General features: G+C 41.6%; 1 protein-coding gene across 1 annotated transcript; it reads left to right on the top strand.

Annotated features, from left to right (window-relative positions):
- Positions 1-2,669: 2,669 nt before the first annotated feature.
- Positions 2,670-18,379, top strand: LOC118215473 (electron transfer flavoprotein subunit alpha, mitochondrial-like). The gene is made up of 12 exons (XM_035396314.1): positions 2,670-2,814; positions 3,731-3,880; positions 4,085-4,166; positions 4,328-4,410; positions 6,958-7,057; positions 7,787-7,897; positions 8,259-8,360; positions 8,554-8,622; positions 8,849-8,931; positions 14,318-14,383; positions 16,020-16,100; positions 18,069-18,379. Exons 1-12 carry the CDS (start codon positions 2,776-2,778, stop codon positions 18,102-18,104), a joined length of 1,002 nt encoding a protein of 333 aa, XP_035252205.1. The 5' UTR covers positions 2,670-2,775; the 3' UTR covers positions 18,105-18,379.
- The last annotated feature ends 1,966 nt before the right edge of the window (positions 18,380-20,345 follow it).

Raw genomic sequence — 20,345 nt, 5'->3', positions numbered from 1 at the left:
ATGAATAGATAGTTGCTTTTGTTTGCATTTAAAATTAATATATTTAAACAACAATTTCAGCCAAAGAGCAACCAGAAATGACGGCAGAGGTTGTTATATCCCGTAATAATATCAAGGCTACACTGATACCGTGTCCTCTTCTTGTCACACGTCCACGAATTCAATGTCCTTTCGGTACACATATTGTGGCATATAACCCTCCTTCATATTGGTAAAGTGCACCTCCATACAGGTAGGCCTACCCTAGCTTACGATCCACCAGTTTGACAAATTGTAAAGATATTGGAATTTTTTAAAAAAATGTAAAGAAATGTCAAACCAAAAATGTTGCAAGAATGAAATTACGCTCCCAGTATTCTGTTTCTTGGTATAATTGAAAGGCTGTCGGTTAATAGTCAGTTCTCAATCTAGCATAAGCTATGTGAATAGACTGAAATAATAGGCTAGTAGATTGGAATCGGAGAGAGCAGTGATGTAGGCTATATCCTCAATAAATATTTATTTTCAGCCATCGCCTATACATCGACGTTTAATCGTGCCTGTCTTCTGCATTTTGGTTCTAGACTATCTGCAGCTAAAAAGGTCTTCATGAGCAGATAGCCCAACAGGTCTGTGAAATGATGTGATACATTTTAGCTGGTTCGACCTTTTTACAGTTACAATTTCTGCTTTTCACTTAGGAAACAAAAGAAAAGTTGTATCGGCGAGTTTTGTTTTATTTAGGCTATTTATTTATCTAGGCTATTTATTTATTAGAACCACTCTTTCTTGTGATTAAGTGTAATAAACGCCTTATAGCTGTCTCGTCAGTTTATATATTTGGTTAAAGAATTTATAAGTTACAGTTTCTGTAGCAAATGTTGCTGGTCTCTAATAGGCCTACAAGACAGAATTTGGGGGCGACCCTTGTGTTAACGTAAACCTCTTGTCAAAGACTGACCTTGCGTCGAACCTCACCTCTGGCATTGACCTTCGCCCGAGACACAAATAATTTAAAGTTACAATTACAATTAGTGGGGGATGTCGTTTTCAAGCAATGGCATTTGGTCAATTCTCATAACAAAGTAATTGAAACCACTCTCTGAATCCTGCAATGCTGGATGAATAACTAATGCCTTATTTGATTTTATCACCAGTAACTTCACCAGGATTACTGGTAAGCATTGAGATACATTCACATATAAATTCTATTTTCTCTAGAAAAACTACAGGGAATTTTCTTGACCAAATAGTGATTTTGATTATGACAGTAGTGCGGATATAATTAAATAGCCTAGCACCACTACCTAACCCGATGATCACTGGAGAATGTTAAACGCAGCCTAATTTACAACCCGAATACCAATTACGAATCTTTATGTATCAGGAATGCGCATAGGCTACGACCGACAAGAGTAGGCTGGTAGCACAACATAAGTGCAAAATAAATAAAATAAATAAAAATTCATTTATATCGGTTAAATCGTGTAGATACTGTAAATAAAACCGGGTTTAGGTTTGATCCAGAGGATATGCTATTGAACAGCTTTGGTCCGGCATATCGTTCAGTGCTCAATAAAAAACAATTCCTCTGGACACTCATTTTAAAATGAATAGGCCTAAAACGTAGGCTATACGTTCAATTAAATCAATTAAATCTAGTTTTTAAACTAGTACTACTATAGGCTATCGTTTCTTATTTGAGCCAAGATCATATTAGGTTTATATAAATAGCCTAGATAAATAAATAAATAAATAAATAAATAAATAAATAAATAAATAAATAAAACATCCGCACACAGGCATTTATTAGCCTATAGCCTATGCGTAGACCTACCCAAAAAGAACGAAAAACAGAAGTATTGTTAAAGATTTAAATTGGGTATGTAGGCTGTTTCATATCCAAATGCTCAGATTAGCATAGGCTACCTTGATTTACTGAATATTTTTAGTGAATGTAAGCCTATAGCCCGTTCCCATAGACTCGAAAGTTCTGGCATGGCGCAAGTTTTCATTCGACTATCCGGCTTGAATTTTAATGGGCAAATGTAATGCAATATGCTGTGACGAGGGAAATTTCTTAGCAAGTAGGACTGAAATTGAACTTGGAATTCAAAACTAAAACTGAGTTCAAGCAGAAGAATACACACAGCAGATTTTCAATGCAGAAAACTTGAATGTGTCTGGCGCTGACAAGATTTTATGAGTTAAGCGCCCTTCATCCAGTTTATGAATTTTCCATTAAATTCGGGGCAATATGACAAATAGGCTAAGGAAAGAAATGAAACGATACAGCACTGTTACAGTATCCATGCGGACTTAGCCTATAACTCTAGTGGCAAAATATCCTAACGCAATCGGGTTACGCTTATTAAACAAATTTATGAAAATTATGCAAATTATTATGCAATATTATTAGGCCTACAAAAGGCTGATTTAGCCCCTCATTTATGTTCAAAAGAGTAGCCCTATTATCTGTCTGTTATTGTTAGAATTTGACTGTTACCGCGTCTAACATTAAAAAAATAAGTTAAATTATCTGTTGAAGCTATTTTCATTGAATGCATATATCCTCGTAGTCATGTTCTGTAGCTTATCGGTTTTCTGCAAATAATTTTAGGCTATAAAAAATCAAGTTCGTTTTTCACTGAACGGAAGTGTCTGTAGTTCAGTGCCACATGAGTCAGTCTCGCGAGAGGACTGGTTATCGTTGTACATTCCTCCATCTTTGTTCGCTCTGACGTCAAGAAAAACCCGAATGCTCTGTCTGCTGGTAGTTTAGGCGTTCTGTGAACCATGTATAAGGCGATTAACAAAACAAACCTGAGACAACTGGTGAGTTATCTGGAGCTTAAGTAACTTTGGAATGCATGTACTGTAATATATAATAACGATGCATGCGAAAAAAACGTTGCAAGATGCTTACGGAATAAAAATCACAATAACCTAGATAGCTAACGTTTGCTAGCCTTAGTAGGCGAGAGGTCAGGGGAGGACAGGTGAGCGACGCTCAATAGAATGCCGTTTCAGACAGTTTGTAAGACTTTTATCAAGTGATCAGCTTATCGTAGCTGGATGGCATGACACTTACCACTCGAGTAAATCAACTTACTGGCAAGCACAGTGCTAACTAGTTATATTTATTTGGCTTGCGAACGTTACCCAGTTTTACTGTTAGGTAGCTTGTGAACTTGAATTAATTTATGCTACCTAGCTAGAAAATGGCTGCGCATGTAACTAACCAGCTAGATTCGATTGTCGCTAGCTAATAATAGTAGTTTGACCTGTGTATACCTTGCTGACTAGTAACTGTCCAACATGGATATTATGAACCCTCGTAAACAGTTAGGTGCAAAACCTTAAATGACCCCATCTGCTGTAGCTAATGAAAGTTCACTTGTGTACTTGAAAGCTTCAGCTATAATTTCATCTGTCTTTGTCCGAGCAGTTCATCAACGAAGTGTTAACAGCCAAATGTTACGAAAGAGAAAGTCCTATGAAACAGGTAGCCGTGTTGTCATGTTTATTTTGTAGGATCAAACTGAAATCTGCATGAACTCTGCTGTCCTGCGTCTAGAACCCTGCATGACGAATGACTTGGTCTGAATGAATTTATCATAATCGTGTCTGTTTAGGAAGCATAATGTTCATGTCAGTTAATGTTGTATTGAACGGAACGTTTTTATAAATATTGTATCACTCTTTAAAATGGTCCAAATTGCCATTTTGTTTCTGTTTTCCCTCTCTGTAGTCTAGTCTCCTCCACAGATTTCAGAGTACCTTGGTCGTAGCCGAACACAATAATGATAAGCTGTCGCCAATTACACTTAACGCCATTACTGCTGCCAGCCGAGTGGGTGGGGAGGTGTCCTGTCTGGTCGCAGGAACCAGCTGTGCAAAGGTGGGCTTCTTTCATCGGATGCTGTGTCACCGCGATTTAACTAGTAATGATGCATAGGCGTTACAGAATTCAAATGAATAGCGCTATAATTCTGGATATTTGTAATATGGCCCAACACAAACCAAACACAGTCACACGCAAGCACACACACTCACACACATTCACGCACACACGTTATGCATACAGTTGTTCTTCCTTTGACAGGTGGCAGAAGAGCTCAGCAAAGTTAAGGGAGTCCAAAAAGTTCTGCTGGCAGAGCATGATGCATACAAAGGATCCCTGCCAGGTGACTGGATGCATTTGTATCTTTTTAACTGATGACTGACATTTGTGGCTTTCATTCTCCAACTATAATTTCAGTTAGGATTTTCTTGCAGATGATTTCTTTGGGTGCAAGGGTTTGTCCATCTTAAAGCTCAGTGCAGGTTGTGCATGTTTCTCAAACAGAGGAGTTGACTCCCTTGATCCTGGCAACCCAGCAGCAGTTCAGCTTCACACACATCTGTGCTGGAGCTTCGGCATTTGGCAAGGTAAGACCAAGTGTGCTTTGTACATTACTTTTTTATTGTTTGTTTAATGATTATTAATGTCTGATTATTATTTGTTTAATTAACTCACTTGGAAAGCCTCACGCATCCTGGGTATGTCACATTGCCCCACACATGGCTTTGTCAGATTGGAGTGGAGTCTGAGGCAGTCTGTTGGGCCGCTCAGAATGGTGATTAATGTTCACAGTCTGAGTAGCTGGCTATCTAGGATAGCAAGCTATTGTTATCTGGCAACTCAGTCAGTTTGTCATCCTACCAAAGCCTTCTACCAATTTTTCGGTGTCAAAAACCAAGTTAGATAGCTTGCTCGCTAGCTGTTTTAATGTCCTCTGTATGATGTTGTACCGTAGCATCCTTTTTGAACATTGGTGACATTGTTTCGCTTGTCACCCTGTATTTCATAGTGTTGAATTCATACTGCATAGTGTTAGCCAGTTAACTTGGTTAGTTATTCCATCTGAGCATTGATCTGTTCTCCTTTGCACAGCTATGTACTTTCATATTTTATCCTTTAGTCATGGCTACACAGTTGCTTATGCAACAATCCATGATGCCCTTACAGCCACTATAGTATGGTTAGTACTGGTAAAGTGACAAGCAGGCAAATTAACATATTTGTGCAATGAGCCAGTGTTCCATCATTGCTGATGGGTGATTTTTTATTTTATTTTTTGCTTTTAGGATAAAAAAAACCAAAAACATTAAAAATCACCAAGGAAAAAATAAGTGCTTAATATAGTATTTTTAAAAATCCTTTATATTTACAATATAACTATTTTAAAATGTTGATATAGATGGTGGTTGTGTAGGGTTTTTAATTGATTATGTTTGAACTGTAACTCAAGAAGAATTCCACAATACAAAAACCCTGGTTGGTACGTGCGATCCCACAGTCTTAATTGTCTTCAGGGCTGCGCTTATGTGAATGGGTGCCAGTGCTTCGCTACATTGGGATTGAAGGCCATAGATCTTCATGCTTTATTCACGGCTGAGACAGGTAGGCCTATCGGGTTCCCCGGTTGGCTCTATTCAGTCCTGCACATATCCCATCCTCTGACCTCTGTCAGAGGTGTCGATGAGCGTGCTGATCGAACCACCAGCCACGACCGTGTACTTCCCCCTTTTGTCCGTTTTCTGCTTCTTACCCATATGCCCCTTCTTCTGTGACGAAGAGACCCTGCCTGAACAGCAGGGATGACCTTTCCCCCAGATTCTGTTTACTAATCCGTTTCAGCGTTCCCATATTGTTAAAGGTATGCTGTTTGTATCCGACGGTAGGGTTCATGTCACGGCCTGTATAGGGGTTTGAGTTAAAGGGGCATTGTGATGCAGGGTTGTACTTTAATTTTAGTTTCTGGTTGCCTCGTTGGTTCTGTCTGAAAATTAAATGGGTGCCATTTATTTGTTGCGCATGTAACCAGTCCTGTTTAAGTTCTGATGAAACACTGGTGCCCAGGAACATGTCAGTTTTAAGCTTGCAAGGTTTGAGGTCAAGGCCATAGGAAACAGCGGCTCCTGATACGTTTTCCAGTGTTTAGTTTCAGTCTTGATGTATTAATATTTTCTTAAATTTCGCAGTGTCAGTTCCTATTCTGCACTTTTCATGCAGGGTGGAAAATGCCCATACCCCCCAGGACTGCTTGAGATAGTGTGTTTCCAGTGTGGTGGAGCTTCGTGATTCACATTGCTTCTTACAATTACACTTGCATGAGTGGAGTGTCTGCCATAAGTGTAGTGCTATCCTCAATTACAAGTTTTGTAATCTGTCATTCTGCAATAGAACTGTCAGCTTACAGATCTAATGGTATTTAAATTGAATTACAATGCATTAAACAATATCTTATGTATTATAACCTGACTGGTATTGACCGAAGCAGGATGTTAGTCTCGGTTTCCCCGAATGGCTAAATGCATAGCACACAATGTGTCGTAATTTGGTGGATTCAGTTTCTTTTTCTTTTTTGTAAATAGTACACTTTGGGTATCACTTTTCAGTGGATACTTTTTAATTAGCAACTCCTCATTTATTTTCATACTGAAGTTCGTCCAGAGTTTAAGGCTCTTTGCACTATGGTTTTGAATAAAATCAGGGAGCCCTCCAGTTTCCTAGTATATGTTTATGATCTCTATGGTGTGTATTGTCTTTTGTAATGCTTTCTATCACTCAAACAAAAGGACTTAACCTGTTTTAGCATATAAAACACAGACGGTGTTTGAATCGCCGTAGCCTTTATAAATTCATCTTGTGAAAGCCAAACACTTCTTATTTCTCACTTGTGATTTTTCAAATTCATTTTTAATACATGTTGAATACATTTGGAAGCATTTACACAGCATTGTGGAGTTATGAGAAGGTTTCGTTTGCAACACAAATGTTTGAGAAGAGCACAAGCTTGTTTATGATTGGCTGAGATACTGTCAGACAGTGCGATTATCACACTCGCTTACAGTGACAATTGGGAAATCCATGTCAAGGGGGTAAACCGGACACTTTTTACAAATGGTAAAAGCGTAATTTTTTTCCTTCAGAATCTCCTACCCAGAGTTGCTGCCAAGCTGGATGTTGCTCCAATCTCAGACATCATTGAGATCAAATCACCAGACACGTTTGTCAGAACCATCTATGCAGGTGAGTTACCCCTTAGCTTGTCATCGTCAAATTAGAAATGTACAACCAGTTGACACATTTCCATAATATTTTAGTTTTCCACCTGTCAGGGTGTTGTTGACCTTATTGTAATATGTAGTGTAGCAGGCCCTAATTTAGATACCTGGCACTACCCTCCTTTTTCTTGGTCCCTTGCTCCCAAAGAAGCCTAACTTGGTTCTGGAAGCCTCCCAGTAGAATCTCTTGCGCCTGGCTTGATCCAATCATGCTCGTAAAATCACAAAATGTAAACTGCTCCAAATGAAATTAGCCATTTAATCTTTGGCAAGGGGTCAGGTCGTCGCTAGGGGGGATGGAATTAAGCTGAGCCTCAGTGCTGAAACCTTCAAATCGGAACAGCCAGTAAAAATACTGTTCTAGAGTGGAATGACTTGGACCTCTTGTCCCTGGTCAGTCCCTGTTGTGTGGTCTTGGTGCTGTGGCCTTGGAGTTTTCAGCTTGTTTCCTTCCACGACTGTTGTAGCACAGTTAGGCTGCAAACAGATCTAGGTTTAGATCGGCATGCTGTGAAAGCTCTCTAGCGATGCAAGCACCTGAGGAGCTCCCACAATGCACTCTGCTTTCCATGTGTCTTAACCTGTGCCTTGGAGGAGGACGGCGGGGAGAGGCGAAACCGCGCTCCCCGGTTTGACCACGCTCCACACGCGTTCCCCGGTTTGACCACGCTCCACACGCGCTCTGCTTTCACAGGGAACGCGCTCAGCACGATCAAGTGCGGCGAGGCCGTGAAGGTGTTCACGGTCAGGGGGACGTCCTTCGAGGCGGCGGCGGTGGAAGGAGGCAGCGCCGTGACTGAGTCAGGTACCGCTGTGCGCCCGATTCCCCCCCCCCCCGCCCCCCTTCCTGGGGGGCAAACATCTGGCGGGGGACACCGCCGTTCATTTTTATTGAATGTCTGTTTCTGACAATCTGGGCCACACAGCGTAGTGAAAGTCACCTGCGAAATATGACTACATTTCCCAAAAACATTTACTTTGCATTTATTCTTCCTGCATGCTCAAAGCCTTCTGGTCCTATTTGAACTTGGCGGACATGAGAAGCAGATTGTATAGCGTAGAGTGTCAAGGGCTGCAACGTGCTGTAAATTAGCATGTGTTCCAGATAACGGCTTTTGAGAGATCTGAGCGTCTCGTTCAATCCTTAAAGTTTTACGTCGTTCCAGTCTCCCCCTGCCCTCCCGTGGGTGTATCCGAGTGGTTGGAACAGAACCTGACCAAGAATGACCGTCCTGAGCTCACCAGCGCCAAAGTGGTAGTGTCTGGAGGTAAGCGGCTTCCAAAACCTGCCTCGATTCATTCTGTGAGGGAACCCGTACCCCGATGGCATCAGGCTCAGTAAATCACACTTTTTTTGCTTTTTGAAACCATGTCTGTCAGTGTTAATGGCTGGGTGTGCACTGCACAGCCTGTGCTCTGTTCATGCGCTGTCATCACATATGGGTTTGTTCCTCCAATCAGGCAGGGGGTTGAAAAGTGGTGAGAACTTTAAGCTGCTCTACGACCTGGCTGACCAGCTGAACGCCGCAGGTAAAACAGTCGTGCCAGGATTCATTCATTTGCGATGTGTTTCTGTGTATGACTAAGTGAGCTTGTGCGTGCGTGCGTACGTATGTGTGTGTGTCAGTGAATGAAAACAAACTTTTAAAGATTTTATTGTGCTTTTATTAGATGTACTGTGTACGGATTCTGATATGTGTGGTGTGGAAACATGGCTATATTTATTAATAAGTTGCGCTGTATGTTGTGAATGCAGTTGGGGCATCCAGAGCAGCCGTCGATGCAGGCTATGTCCCGAATGACATGCAGGTCGGACAGACCGGCAAGATTGTGGCTCCGGTAAGCAACAAACACACACCATTCACTCCAGTGAAATCCTTTATTAATGTAATATTAATATGGTATTAATTAATATTAATATGAATATGCTCATTTCCTCAGTCAGGGCTGTGTGCACCGCGGAGCCAGGAAGTGATGTATTTTACAATAGAAACCGTCAAGATAGCCATTAACATTTTGCTATTCAGGAACATGAATTTTAATGCCGGTAAAAGTTAATAGCAATTGGGCTATAACGATATTGGAAAGGAAGCATAAAGTCATTGCCATGTTTAAATCCGTTTCATTGCGGTTTAAATCACTGAACTGCTGTTTAAGTGTCATTGATAAAGGACATATGTGGTTCTTTGTTTCATGGAATGAAACAAGAGAATCACTGTTGGTATACAAAGGAATTGATTTGATGTCTTGTAGAAACAAACATTTAGGAGTTAATGGAAGAATCCTACATAGCGACAAATGGGAAATGATGTCTTCTCATACCAGGAATTGAAACACTACACACACACAGTGCTCTACATGCCAATACTCGAATGCATTTATTGGATATTTACAGGCTCTCTGACTGTGGAGTTGTTCATCTTGATGTTGTGCGGGTATAAATTTTAGAGGCAGTACAATGATTTTTCTGACCATCTTTGATGCGCACTCCATGTGTGATCTGGCTCAAGGTAAATTGCCATTCTTGGCTTTGAACATTTCATGTGCATTGCATGTGCGGGTGTGTGCGTGTGCGTGCACGTCTCTGCGTGTTTGTCTCAGCATCAATGTGTGTTTGTCTGTATGGATCTGTGTGTTCTAGCCAGTCACACTCACTCAGCCCAACACCTCACGTGGGCCCCACTCATTGGGGATGTTGGTGTGAATTGTTTGGTAAACAGACGGGTTTCCCGTCAGCGATAAACGTGCATTTGAGTCTCGCTTCCCCACACGTGACAGAATGAAAAGTATCACGCGGAATGCTCTTCAGCATCAGTTGCACCGGCAGTGCTTCAGACGTCCGGCATCGTTTCACGTTTTCAAATCAAATAATCTTAAAGAGGTTAATTTTCCATTATCCTCTTCGGCTGGGACGTCCCAGCTGTCATTACCCACACATTAGGGCCGTTTAGCCTCCTCGAGTGTAGTTAGCGGCTGATCCGAGGTCCTTAATGATTTACCGGATCCATTAGCCAAAAGACCTAAAGTACCGCGAGCCCTCTCGGCGCTGCAAACCAGGAACTTCCGCCGATATCGAGTTTTAAATGTTTTATGTTCTATCTGGGCTGATGATCCGAGCTGTTGATTATCCGAAGGCTGCTGTTCAGTGATTTAACAGGAGATGTTGATTATCTGAAGGCATCTGCGTAGCGCGATTCACCGGGAGGAACTAATTCAGAATTTTGGCAAAACCGGCACTGTGAGCCCTCCTCCAGCACTGCGGAGGCCCGCCGACAGTAATGCGCGCGGCCCCTGAAAGTAGAACCGTGTTGCAGATGTATAATTGATAATTCCTCAGAGTTAATGCGGCATTCGTGCAATAATTAATATCAATTTTTGATTAGCGCCCGCGGGCTGTTTCTGCATTGTTTGCCGTGGAAGGCGGACCCGTCGTCCCATCATAAGTGTAGCTGTCTGTCGCCTGCTTTATCTTACAAATGAAGAGCTTGTATCCTTTCCCTGCCTAATCCTCATCAGCGCGCGGCGACGTTATTCTAATTTATTAGAGCCCATTACAAGTATCTGCGTGTCAGGGCTAATGGGGAGAGCGACGCCTCAGCTTGTCCCATTCAGACACACGGCGATGCGCTTAGAGGGAACCAGCGCGCTGGGGCAACCTCATTCATTACGTTCAAAATTAATTCCGTCCATTTCAACTTCGTCTTACTTCAGAATAACTGTTCCAAATGTCTTTAAAAGTGTACAAAGGAGACATGAGGGTAGTAAGTTTGTTGATTTTGGAGTTTGGTGTCACTGATTGAATAAAAATATAATTTGTGTTAGCCTCCTTTATGGGGGATATTAGAGTTTATTTGTCTCATTTTGGATTGTTTCTTTTAGTTTTAGTTTGTTTTTTGGTTGCTCATGTTAATTATAAATGCACGAATTCTCAGAATCGCATTAAGTGCTGTGGGGAGAAAGATGTGAAAGCATTATAGTTAGCTTTTCCTTCCTGAAACACATGAAATGAGGAAATAAATTAACCCAGTAATGCAAGACATCAGACTCTGTGGCTCGGTGGACATTTTATTGATGTTAAGTTGTAGTAGAACTTTATTATATTGGAATGGGGAGGGAAGAGCGTGGAGCATGTTGGGATACCACAAAGTACAATGCCCAACACATTTTATCATTGCATCATACAGTGTCCTCATATTGCCCAAACACACATGATAATCCCACAACCATACCTCTCATGTCTCTCATAAAGCGCTGTCTTCTATAAAACCACAGTGATTGGTTGTTGGCAGCTCTCGCTGAATGGCTGATAAGGTTTTGCTGTGGAAGAGTGTTTGTTTGTATGGTAAAGAGTGTAAAGTGCGCGTGGGATTGATGGGGTCTGAGGAGACCGTACGGACGCTGAACCCAGGGCGCCCTGTTTGTTTATCCTCCGCGTGACCTCGAAGCGGGGGTGGGGTGGGACGGGGGGGTGGGACAGCGCCCGCCGCCCCATCGCGTGTAGCGCACTTGTGTTCTCACACCTGGGCCAGGGGGCGTGGCCTCACTTTTGGGCGTCCTCGGCACCAGGACAGCAGGTGCGCCTCTCGACAGCTGCCACAGCCGGCTGGGGCCCAGAACCACCTGACCCAGCGTGGCCCGCGGGGGCCCAGAACCACCTGACCCAGCGTGGCCCGCGGGGGCCTGGAGACCCCTGACCCAGCGTGGCCCGCGGGGGCCCAGAACCACCTGACCCAGCGTGGCCCGCGGGGGCCCGGAGACACCTGACCCAGCGTGGCCCGCGGGGGCCTGGAGACCCCTGACCCAGCGTGGCCCGCGGGGGCCCAGAACCACCTGACCCAGCGTGGCCCGCGGGGGCCTGGAGACACCTGACCCAGCGTGGCCCGCAGGGGCCCGGAGACACCTGACCCAACGTGGCCCGCGGGGGCCCGGAGACACCTGACCCAGCGTGGCCGGCCGACCTTCTGTCTGTTCTGCCCTAAATCACGTGCACACTTTAATCTGAAGAAAAATAATACACATTACACAATTTATTAGTATAATAATAATAATAGTAATAATACTGATAACAAAACAAGCTTTCCAGAAGTCAGGAGTGGAGAACTTTAGAGCGTTATATGTACGTGGCCAGGGATCAGGGGGATTGTGGGTAGGATTCCTCCCCCCCACCCTTTCTTCTCCACTCTGTGGCTTAAAAAAAACTGAAAAAGGAAGAAAGGGAAGCGTGGCAGATTGACAGGGCCTCTCATGCAGTGCTGTCCGGGCCTGGCTTTTAACTCCGACACAGCCGTGTTCACAAATTGATGCTGTGCTCCTCGGGGGACCGGCGCAGAGACATTAAATGGTACTGAAATATTCATACGAGTGCATTTAGCTGAGAGGAACTGATGTGGTGCGGAGCTCCCCGGGGGTGAGGGGGGGGGAGGGGGCGAGGGGGGATGGGAGTGGCCCCGGGCCCCTGCTTCCTGCGCCAGACACCCCGAGCGCTCCTCATAAAGGTGATGGCCCTCCGAAAGCCCTGGCAGGGGAGGGGCAGGGTCGCCGCGCTCTGCCTGGCACCGGGGCATGGCGATGTGCCCCCTGCGGACGGGTCGAGTGCTGTGCCGAGCAGGTGGAATGTGGAGGTGCCTGGCATTTTTACATGCCATATGGCACTTCCACCAGTGCGAAGAGTCACGCTATTAACAGTTTCAATACAAATTAGTTCACTTGTAATGCCAGAATGGGTTGGTCCTGTAGAGTATACACACAAAAACTTTCCTGTGGACTTCTGAGACAGATTTTATTTTTAATTTGTGCGCATATGTTTGAAATAAGACTTTTTATTGACTCTTAATCAGCAGATCTTCCAATTGGAAATTGCTTGCACTTGCATGGTGTTTGGTGTTCACTTGTAGTTTGGGTCTTCAGGGTATTACAAGTGAGTGATTTTCGGCCTCCCTCTGAATTTTATCAATCTTGTGTATTGTATGTTGTGTGTGACAGATTGATATCCCGGCATCTTGCTAGAAGAAACGGTTAAGTGTAAACTTTGATTTTCCTGTGCCTTTGGTTTGTGATGTTAACGTTAATGCTATCAACATTGAGCTCCAACAGAAGATGTGTTTTTCATCCGTAGATAATGATTCAGCTAAATGACAGCTTGGCTGTAAAATTTTATGCAGGCTGGAGTATGAACTTAAGGAGTATTTTTTAATGGCAGCTCATGAAAAAAAGTTGAATTTACCTTCAGTGAATTTCTTAAAATCATATCAAGTTATTAGAATCGTAAAGAAGAAACCTCTTTATTATGATTTAATTGTACTTTAATTGGAAATGTACACATAATGTATAGCCAAACACGGATTATTTTTTTCTCTGTTTAGGACAAACTAGTTCATTACATGTTTTATGGTTGTCTTCCACTTAATGGAATTGTCCTCATCGATGCGGAATGTTTGTATCGAAGCGACTTTAAATATATTGGCTTGCTAGTTAGAGGACAACATAAAACCGACTTCCAGAAACAAGCATTTCAGCCTCTTCTATCTGTAGTTTCTTATTCCAAATGGGAATCAAACAGGAACGATACTTCCGAAACGTGCATATTCATTTTTTGGCACTTAGTGTTAAGGATGTTAGTCAGGCTTTACTGTAATTTAATGAATAAAAAAAAGGCTAATCTTCTTTGCCAGGCTCGTCTCTAGCTCCTCCCCCTGACTGGCTAATTGCTCTTGCCGTAGAGGGGCCCTGGGCGTTCATAATTACCTCTCGGTTAATGCTGTGGTCGACACGGCCCTGAAGCCATGTCAGATTAGGCTACGCTTGGCAGGCGAATGTGTGTTGAAGGAAGTGATTAAGCTGGAAATGTTCATGTTACAAAGTGGCTGTATATCAAAATATATCCAAGCATTATAATTCTTTTGAGCAGGGCATTGCTCTTTTATGAATTTAATCTGTATACTGTTCACTGCCCTGGTCTTATGAAATACAGGTGTCTTTTATATACAGCCTGTCCTAATGGTATTGTAATAAAGCCTAAAAATGCATACATTTCTGTTTAACAGGAATTGGTTGGTGTATTCTTCCAATTTAAAATAAATAATTGTTGTTCCTGGGCTTGATGCACTGCAAGATGTTTTATCCCTGCATAAATCCTTGCACATACCAGTTAGATTTTGTTTATTAGTATGTACAGTGAATGAGTATTAATTTGTCGGTCATATGTATGTCTTTCATTTATTTTCAGGAGTTGTACATTGCAATTGGCATATCTGGTGCCATTCAACATCTGGCTGGGATGAAGGACAGTAAGGTATGCTTAATGCACGTTCTAACTTTCTCCTGTTATTAACTGTATTCTACAAAATGTACTAGACCATGTTTCACCCCAAAATGTTAGCTGACACAATTTAAGTAGTTGCTCTTATCTCTTTTAATTTGTTTTCTTGTATTGGATAGTATTAAGGACTTATGTCATAAGTTCTTTCCGAAGCAAACTCAAACTTACGATGAGGTTGTTGTATGAAGTGTTCATTGACTGGAAGCAGTCTGGTGCATCTGCTAATTCTCCAGTCATAGGCATTCATTCACAAGCAGCAGCATTCATGTGCGAATGCAAACCGGAGCCATTTGCGTCACAGATTCTTGCAGTCAGCGTTACTCTTGGGCCGTCCAACCCAGCTGCGCCCAGGATAACCATCTCAACCTGCATGAATAAAACAAAACAATTAAGTTTTGTTGTACAAACACCAACACGTTCGCCTGTATGTGGGACAGAGCCGTCTGGTGAGGTCCAGAAGTAAAGCTGGTGCAAAGAATTGAAAAGCCATGCAGACAATAGAGGAGAACCCACCGATCCAGTCGTAAAAGGATGAAAATAATTTGTTGGGCTCTTGGAAGTTGTTGCTATATTTAAAAAAGGCAAAAACCAATTAGGGATGCTCTTAATAATGTGGCCAAGAAATTATTTGAAAATTCTTGTTTCACAAGAGCATCAGTCTGGGATTGAAAAAGTAAATAAATAAATGAATCTGGAGAATCAAGGTGCGTCTGAGAGCCGGAATGGTGGCACTGGCTTGATTGTTCCCCTACTCGCCTTATCACTGGACTGACCCACTTTTATTACAAGTAATGGAGTATAAAGTAACACTCTGTCCCCAGAAGAGTACTGTTTTATGTAAATGTGAAAAAAGAAAACACTTTTGTCGCCATGGCAACAGTCTCCTGAGTGGATTCTGTCTACCATGTGAGCAGATCTGTTTCTGGATTCTGTGCACTTAAGAAGTGTGTTTTTAAAGGGAACCGTGGAAGCTTTTTAAAGAACGATGTATAATTTATTTGGAATTTCGCCTTGCTTCAAAGAGCCTGGAAAGTCTGTTCTGGTTGGGATTCCGTCTGAATATTGAGCACGTGCCCTACTGTTCTTTGTAATCACACTTAGTCATGTTTTTGATGTCAATGGCACGTATTGTATGTGCAAAGAAAATCCACCATTCACATTGCAAAAGTATGCTTAAACATTTTTTCTGACACATTTGTAATCTGCCTCTATCCAGAAAGTCACTTAGCCATTTATTCTGACTGTTTTCACATCTTCACAGCACTACTATGTTCGCCACAATCTGGCTAGCAGAAGTAGTCATTTGTTGGTGTTTTTTCCTAATTAATGAACATGATTAGATCATACTTTTTTGTGCTTCATTGCAACAGATATCGTCATTGTGCTGTCTGCTATCTCTGTACTCACTTTCTTTTTTAAAAATCAGTTGATGATGGAAAAAATCTTTAAAGTGATTGTGTAACAAAAATTAATATTTATTTAAGAATCACATTCACCTTTTGTTGTTACTGTTCCTGTCTGGTTTAGACTGTCAGTTCTATTTATTTGTGGTGCTGGAGAGGACCGTCATTGCACATCTTGACAACCCTTGTGTGATCTTTATTAACAGACAATTGTGGCCATTAACAAGGACCCGGAAGCTCCCATTTTCCAAGTGGCTGACTATGGTTTGGTTGCTGATCTCTTCAAGGTGAGATGCTGTGTGTTCTACAGGGCAGGTGACAGTGTGTTTTATTTTATCATATACTTTGAGTTTATTGTGGTGTATTATATAATGCAGTGTAAATTAATCCAATGACATTAAAGGAATAACACTGGTAACTTTTATTTTTTTGTATCATCAACATAATTCAATGAAATTGCCAAAAGCGAGAGTTTTTTTTTCCAACTCAGCCATTTTAAAAAAAAATACATTTTCCTACCCAATTTAGCATTCAACCAGTGAAGCCATTAATTTCATTTGTGTCCTGAAGTCATTAAATAAAGCTCAGAAAGACATTTTCAGAAAATGCAACCCATTATCACAAAAAACAGGGCCAGTGTAGTTTTTTTTAACCACATTCACTTCAAAACAGCAGATTGTTAATTTTGATGGGGACTGTTTTCAGTATTTTGGTGCCAAAGTACTTTCCACATATCAATAAAGCAATGGGCCCTTTATAAAGCTGTTTCAGTAAAAATTAGGCCAGGATGTTCTTAATGGTGAATTATCCTGACCCGAAGCTACAGTATGTCTCTGACTTGTTTTAATGCTTTTTTTGGTCAAAAATGGCATTCTGTGACTTCTGGTATATATCTATCATAACACGTGTAATTGAGGTCCGTATGGTAAATTTTATTGGTGTAGTCCAATAAAATAGCAGGATGATATGACAGAATGCGTTGCAAATTGATTGTGCTCATGATTTCTTAAGAGGAAGTCTCGAGATTGTCAGCCGGGTCATGGAATGTTAATGCCTCTGAAGCAGTTCCCTTTTAGCCGTTATTAATTAATGGCTTTAATTATTAAGCGACGGGACTAATGGTCAGAGCTAATACGCCCCGGTATGTACTTCCTGGTCTGATATTCCTCCTCCCACAGGAGTCCCGGTGCTGTGCAGGTTTCTGGAATGTCTGCTGTAGTCCCCGGCTCTCAGAAGCACACACTAAGATACGAAAGGCACATTAAAAGTCATCCGCAGTAATATTTTATTAAATCTGGATTCATATAAATGATTAAGTTTTCTCCATTAAGGGCTTCCCTCGAGTCTCAAATCATTGTAATATGCAGCTTAGATTTATGATCTCCTCCGCGATGATACCGAGTGTGTGCGTTTGCGTGCGCTGCTGGCGCGGGCTGAACTGCGTGATGTGAGGGTTTTCTCTTCAGCTGCAAGACTTAAAGGCACTGTCTCCATTATTAAAGCCATCTGTTCGAGGACGGAAGTGGCTCAAGACAAAAATAAAAACAAATACCTTGACAAATAGCTCTTTCTTTTTCTTAAAATAATATCTGATATTAATTTTCTTGTCTCTCAGAAGGCGATATGCACTGTATTTGGAGCAGAGATACAGGCAGGCATCCTGGCCCCAAAGTCACTGAAATCCCAAAGAAAGATTCGCCTTAATTTTCTCCCACTAGCACTGTACTTGTGATTAATGTCATTAACTGGCCAAGGCCAGGTTTGGGGGTTTGCCTGCTTGTGGAGGAGACTAACAGCCTTTCTTAGTGACCTGTGGGCTGGCAGTGGCGTCACTGCCACCTGGAAGAAGGAACAGCCGAGGCAACTTCCAGCGTTCATTAGCAGTCCCAGAGTGGAGGCTGGTGTTTCTCCCAGTAAACGTGGACAATAATCCCGAGACAAAAGCCACAATCAGAGGCAGCCGCATGTACACCAGTTCCCCTGATTTCATTTTGTACAACACATTGTTCCACCTAACTGAAAATGTAGATTTTAGTGTGCATAAATGTGTTCATACAGCTCAGATTCTTTTGACCTGGCATTTGGACATGTGCTCTTCTGTTTGCAACTCCAGGTTTCTATGGCAGTGCTCCATCCTGTTACCCTCTATCCTGTAGAACCTACTGACTTGGATTGAAGTCCAAACCTGACCAGTTACTTTTTTGCCCTCTAACAACATGGCGAATTCATTTTTTTGTCTTGTGCTCTTCTTCCAGGTTGTTCCTGAAATGACTGAGGCTTTAAAGAAGTGATCAACACCTTCTGGCTCTTTGGTGTTAACCACTCAGAACCACAACTGCAATTAGCCTGCATTTAGTCCTGCATTAAAACATCTGCCTAAAGGTGCTAGTCGCTATTTTAGGCGTTCACGTGTGATTCATGCTCCAAATGACTATTAAAGTCAGGTGACTTTGTGCTTCCTTCTAATTTGCGGTGGGCTTTCCCAGTAAAATGTTTCCAACTGGTATATTTTAGTATGTAACAAAGTATTGTGCAATAAAGTTTAATTCTTTAATTTTGTGAATAATTGACTGCTTTGGAGTCTCCCTCTATTCCCTGTCATAAGGCGTGTGATCTCACTTTGTGTGTTGCATTGGATGAAAGCGTCTGCCAAATAAAATGTAATGTAATCTCAAGCCACTGGACACTGGAAATCACCAACAGTGTTTCACCACTGCCAGAAATGTGTGCTCTGATTGGATGGTGGTGTAAGGGGCAGTGGGATTCCAGAATTGCATAAGTAAGCTTTTAGCTACCATTATGCCTTCTGAAATATTGCATTATTTCTCCAAAGGTTTTCTGCACTGCTGACAAGATTGATGGATTTTTCAGTAAAAAAGAAATTTTTTAAACTAAGTTTTTAAAAATTTTTTATTTTTGTTTACTGCATTACGAATCCAAGCCCTGCAGCTGCTGGGACATTGTTTTATTTTCTTTGCTTTGTCCTAATCGTTTTTCTGTAACCCTGGAGACTTGCCTTAACTTGGTAAGGCTTTTCTGGATGAATTAGCTCTTGTTTCAGATAAAATATAGTTGGTCAAGTGGTAGCACCTACACATGCACGCAGGTACAAACGCACTTTCTCAGGTTGGACTCAGGTCGGACAGTGAATATGTGGCTATTTCTCAAGATGACAAGTTAAAAGATCTTTCAGTGGTGCCCAAAAACACCACAAGAAACTACCTGAAGAAGCTAACTCTAAAATACCAAAACAACGTCATTACTCAGACCAGTAAGAGGCATCAAAACTTTCACATCTACTGATGATACGTAGCAACTTCAAGCATCCCGACAGTCAGGCTGTCTTCAGAGTTTCCTATACATCTCGTCTCTTTCCGTAATACACTGAGGCAGGAAATTAAGGAGATTAAGACAAGCTCAATTAATGATCTTTCTGAACTTCTGTATTTAAAGCACCACTTACTTCTGTAGTTTCCCTGATGTTGCCGCGGCATTTAAGTTCAATTCCTATGGCCATGGCTTCTGTGGAGAGCATTTATGAGAAAGGAAACTAATCAACAACTACCTTGGAAGCAAGACAAGACTCTCAGTTGTCAGGAAAACTTTCGGGCCTGCAACCTGGACCTGCAAGCAGTGGTTAAAATATTTGCACAAAGAAATGCAAGGTGAGGCAGCTGCTAGTAGCCTATAGACAATTAACAGGACAGGAGGACAAGAGTACAGAAATTGCTCAAGTGGCAGTAGGCTGATGTAATATGATTTATTTACCTTGATTGCATTGCTTTGCAGCCCTTTTGTGTAGGCTAACAGCCAGACAAAAACCCGCTTTCTTTAGTAAACCTCTACGATAGTCTTATGTATTTTGTACGTTTACACTGAAACACTTTTCATCATCCATCTCCTCAGATTTTGATTCATGTATTTTGTGGTGGTTGTGACACAAAGACTATTTCCTATCATCACCAAATTTTTTAAAATTGTCATGTTTTTCACTTTTAGGACATGGGACTATACTGCCCTACAAAGCCTAACTGCAGTAACTACGCAAAGGGTAAAACTGAGAAAAATGGCTTTAAAGTATTTTAACTGGCCAGCCAAATGTGTTATAGGTATATCAGTGATATTGCACTAATTGTACATGTATTCATGAGGTAAATTTTATGCCCAAAAACCATGATGGCTGATTTGACCTTTAACCCCAAAAATGTAGTTACTGCACTTTGCCTTTGCATTGCCTTAAATGGTTCTAAGAGCAATGCAAAAGCAAAGTGCAGTAACTACAATGTTCTCAGCTTTTATATTGTGTTGTCAGTGAACAAAAACTATTTTGACACTGATTTTGTTATAATTGTATTTAACAGTAGGCTATTTAACAACTCTACTTATGGATTTGTGCATGTTTAATTAAGTCTGGACAAATTGAGAATTTTAGACGTTTAGTCTTAATATCATTTCATTTCACTTTTTTACTTATTCACCTATCTAGATAATTATTTTCCTATCAATTAAACTTTGCATCATCATCTTCAATT

This window comes from Anguilla anguilla, chromosome 16 (assembly GCF_013347855.1).
Source record: "Anguilla anguilla isolate fAngAng1 chromosome 16, fAngAng1.pri, whole genome shotgun sequence".
Lineage (NCBI taxonomy): Eukaryota > Metazoa > Chordata > Actinopteri > Anguilliformes > Anguillidae > Anguilla > Anguilla anguilla.
The sequence above is the reverse complement of the archived record's forward strand: the minus strand, read 5'-3'. Positions and strand labels throughout refer to the sequence as shown.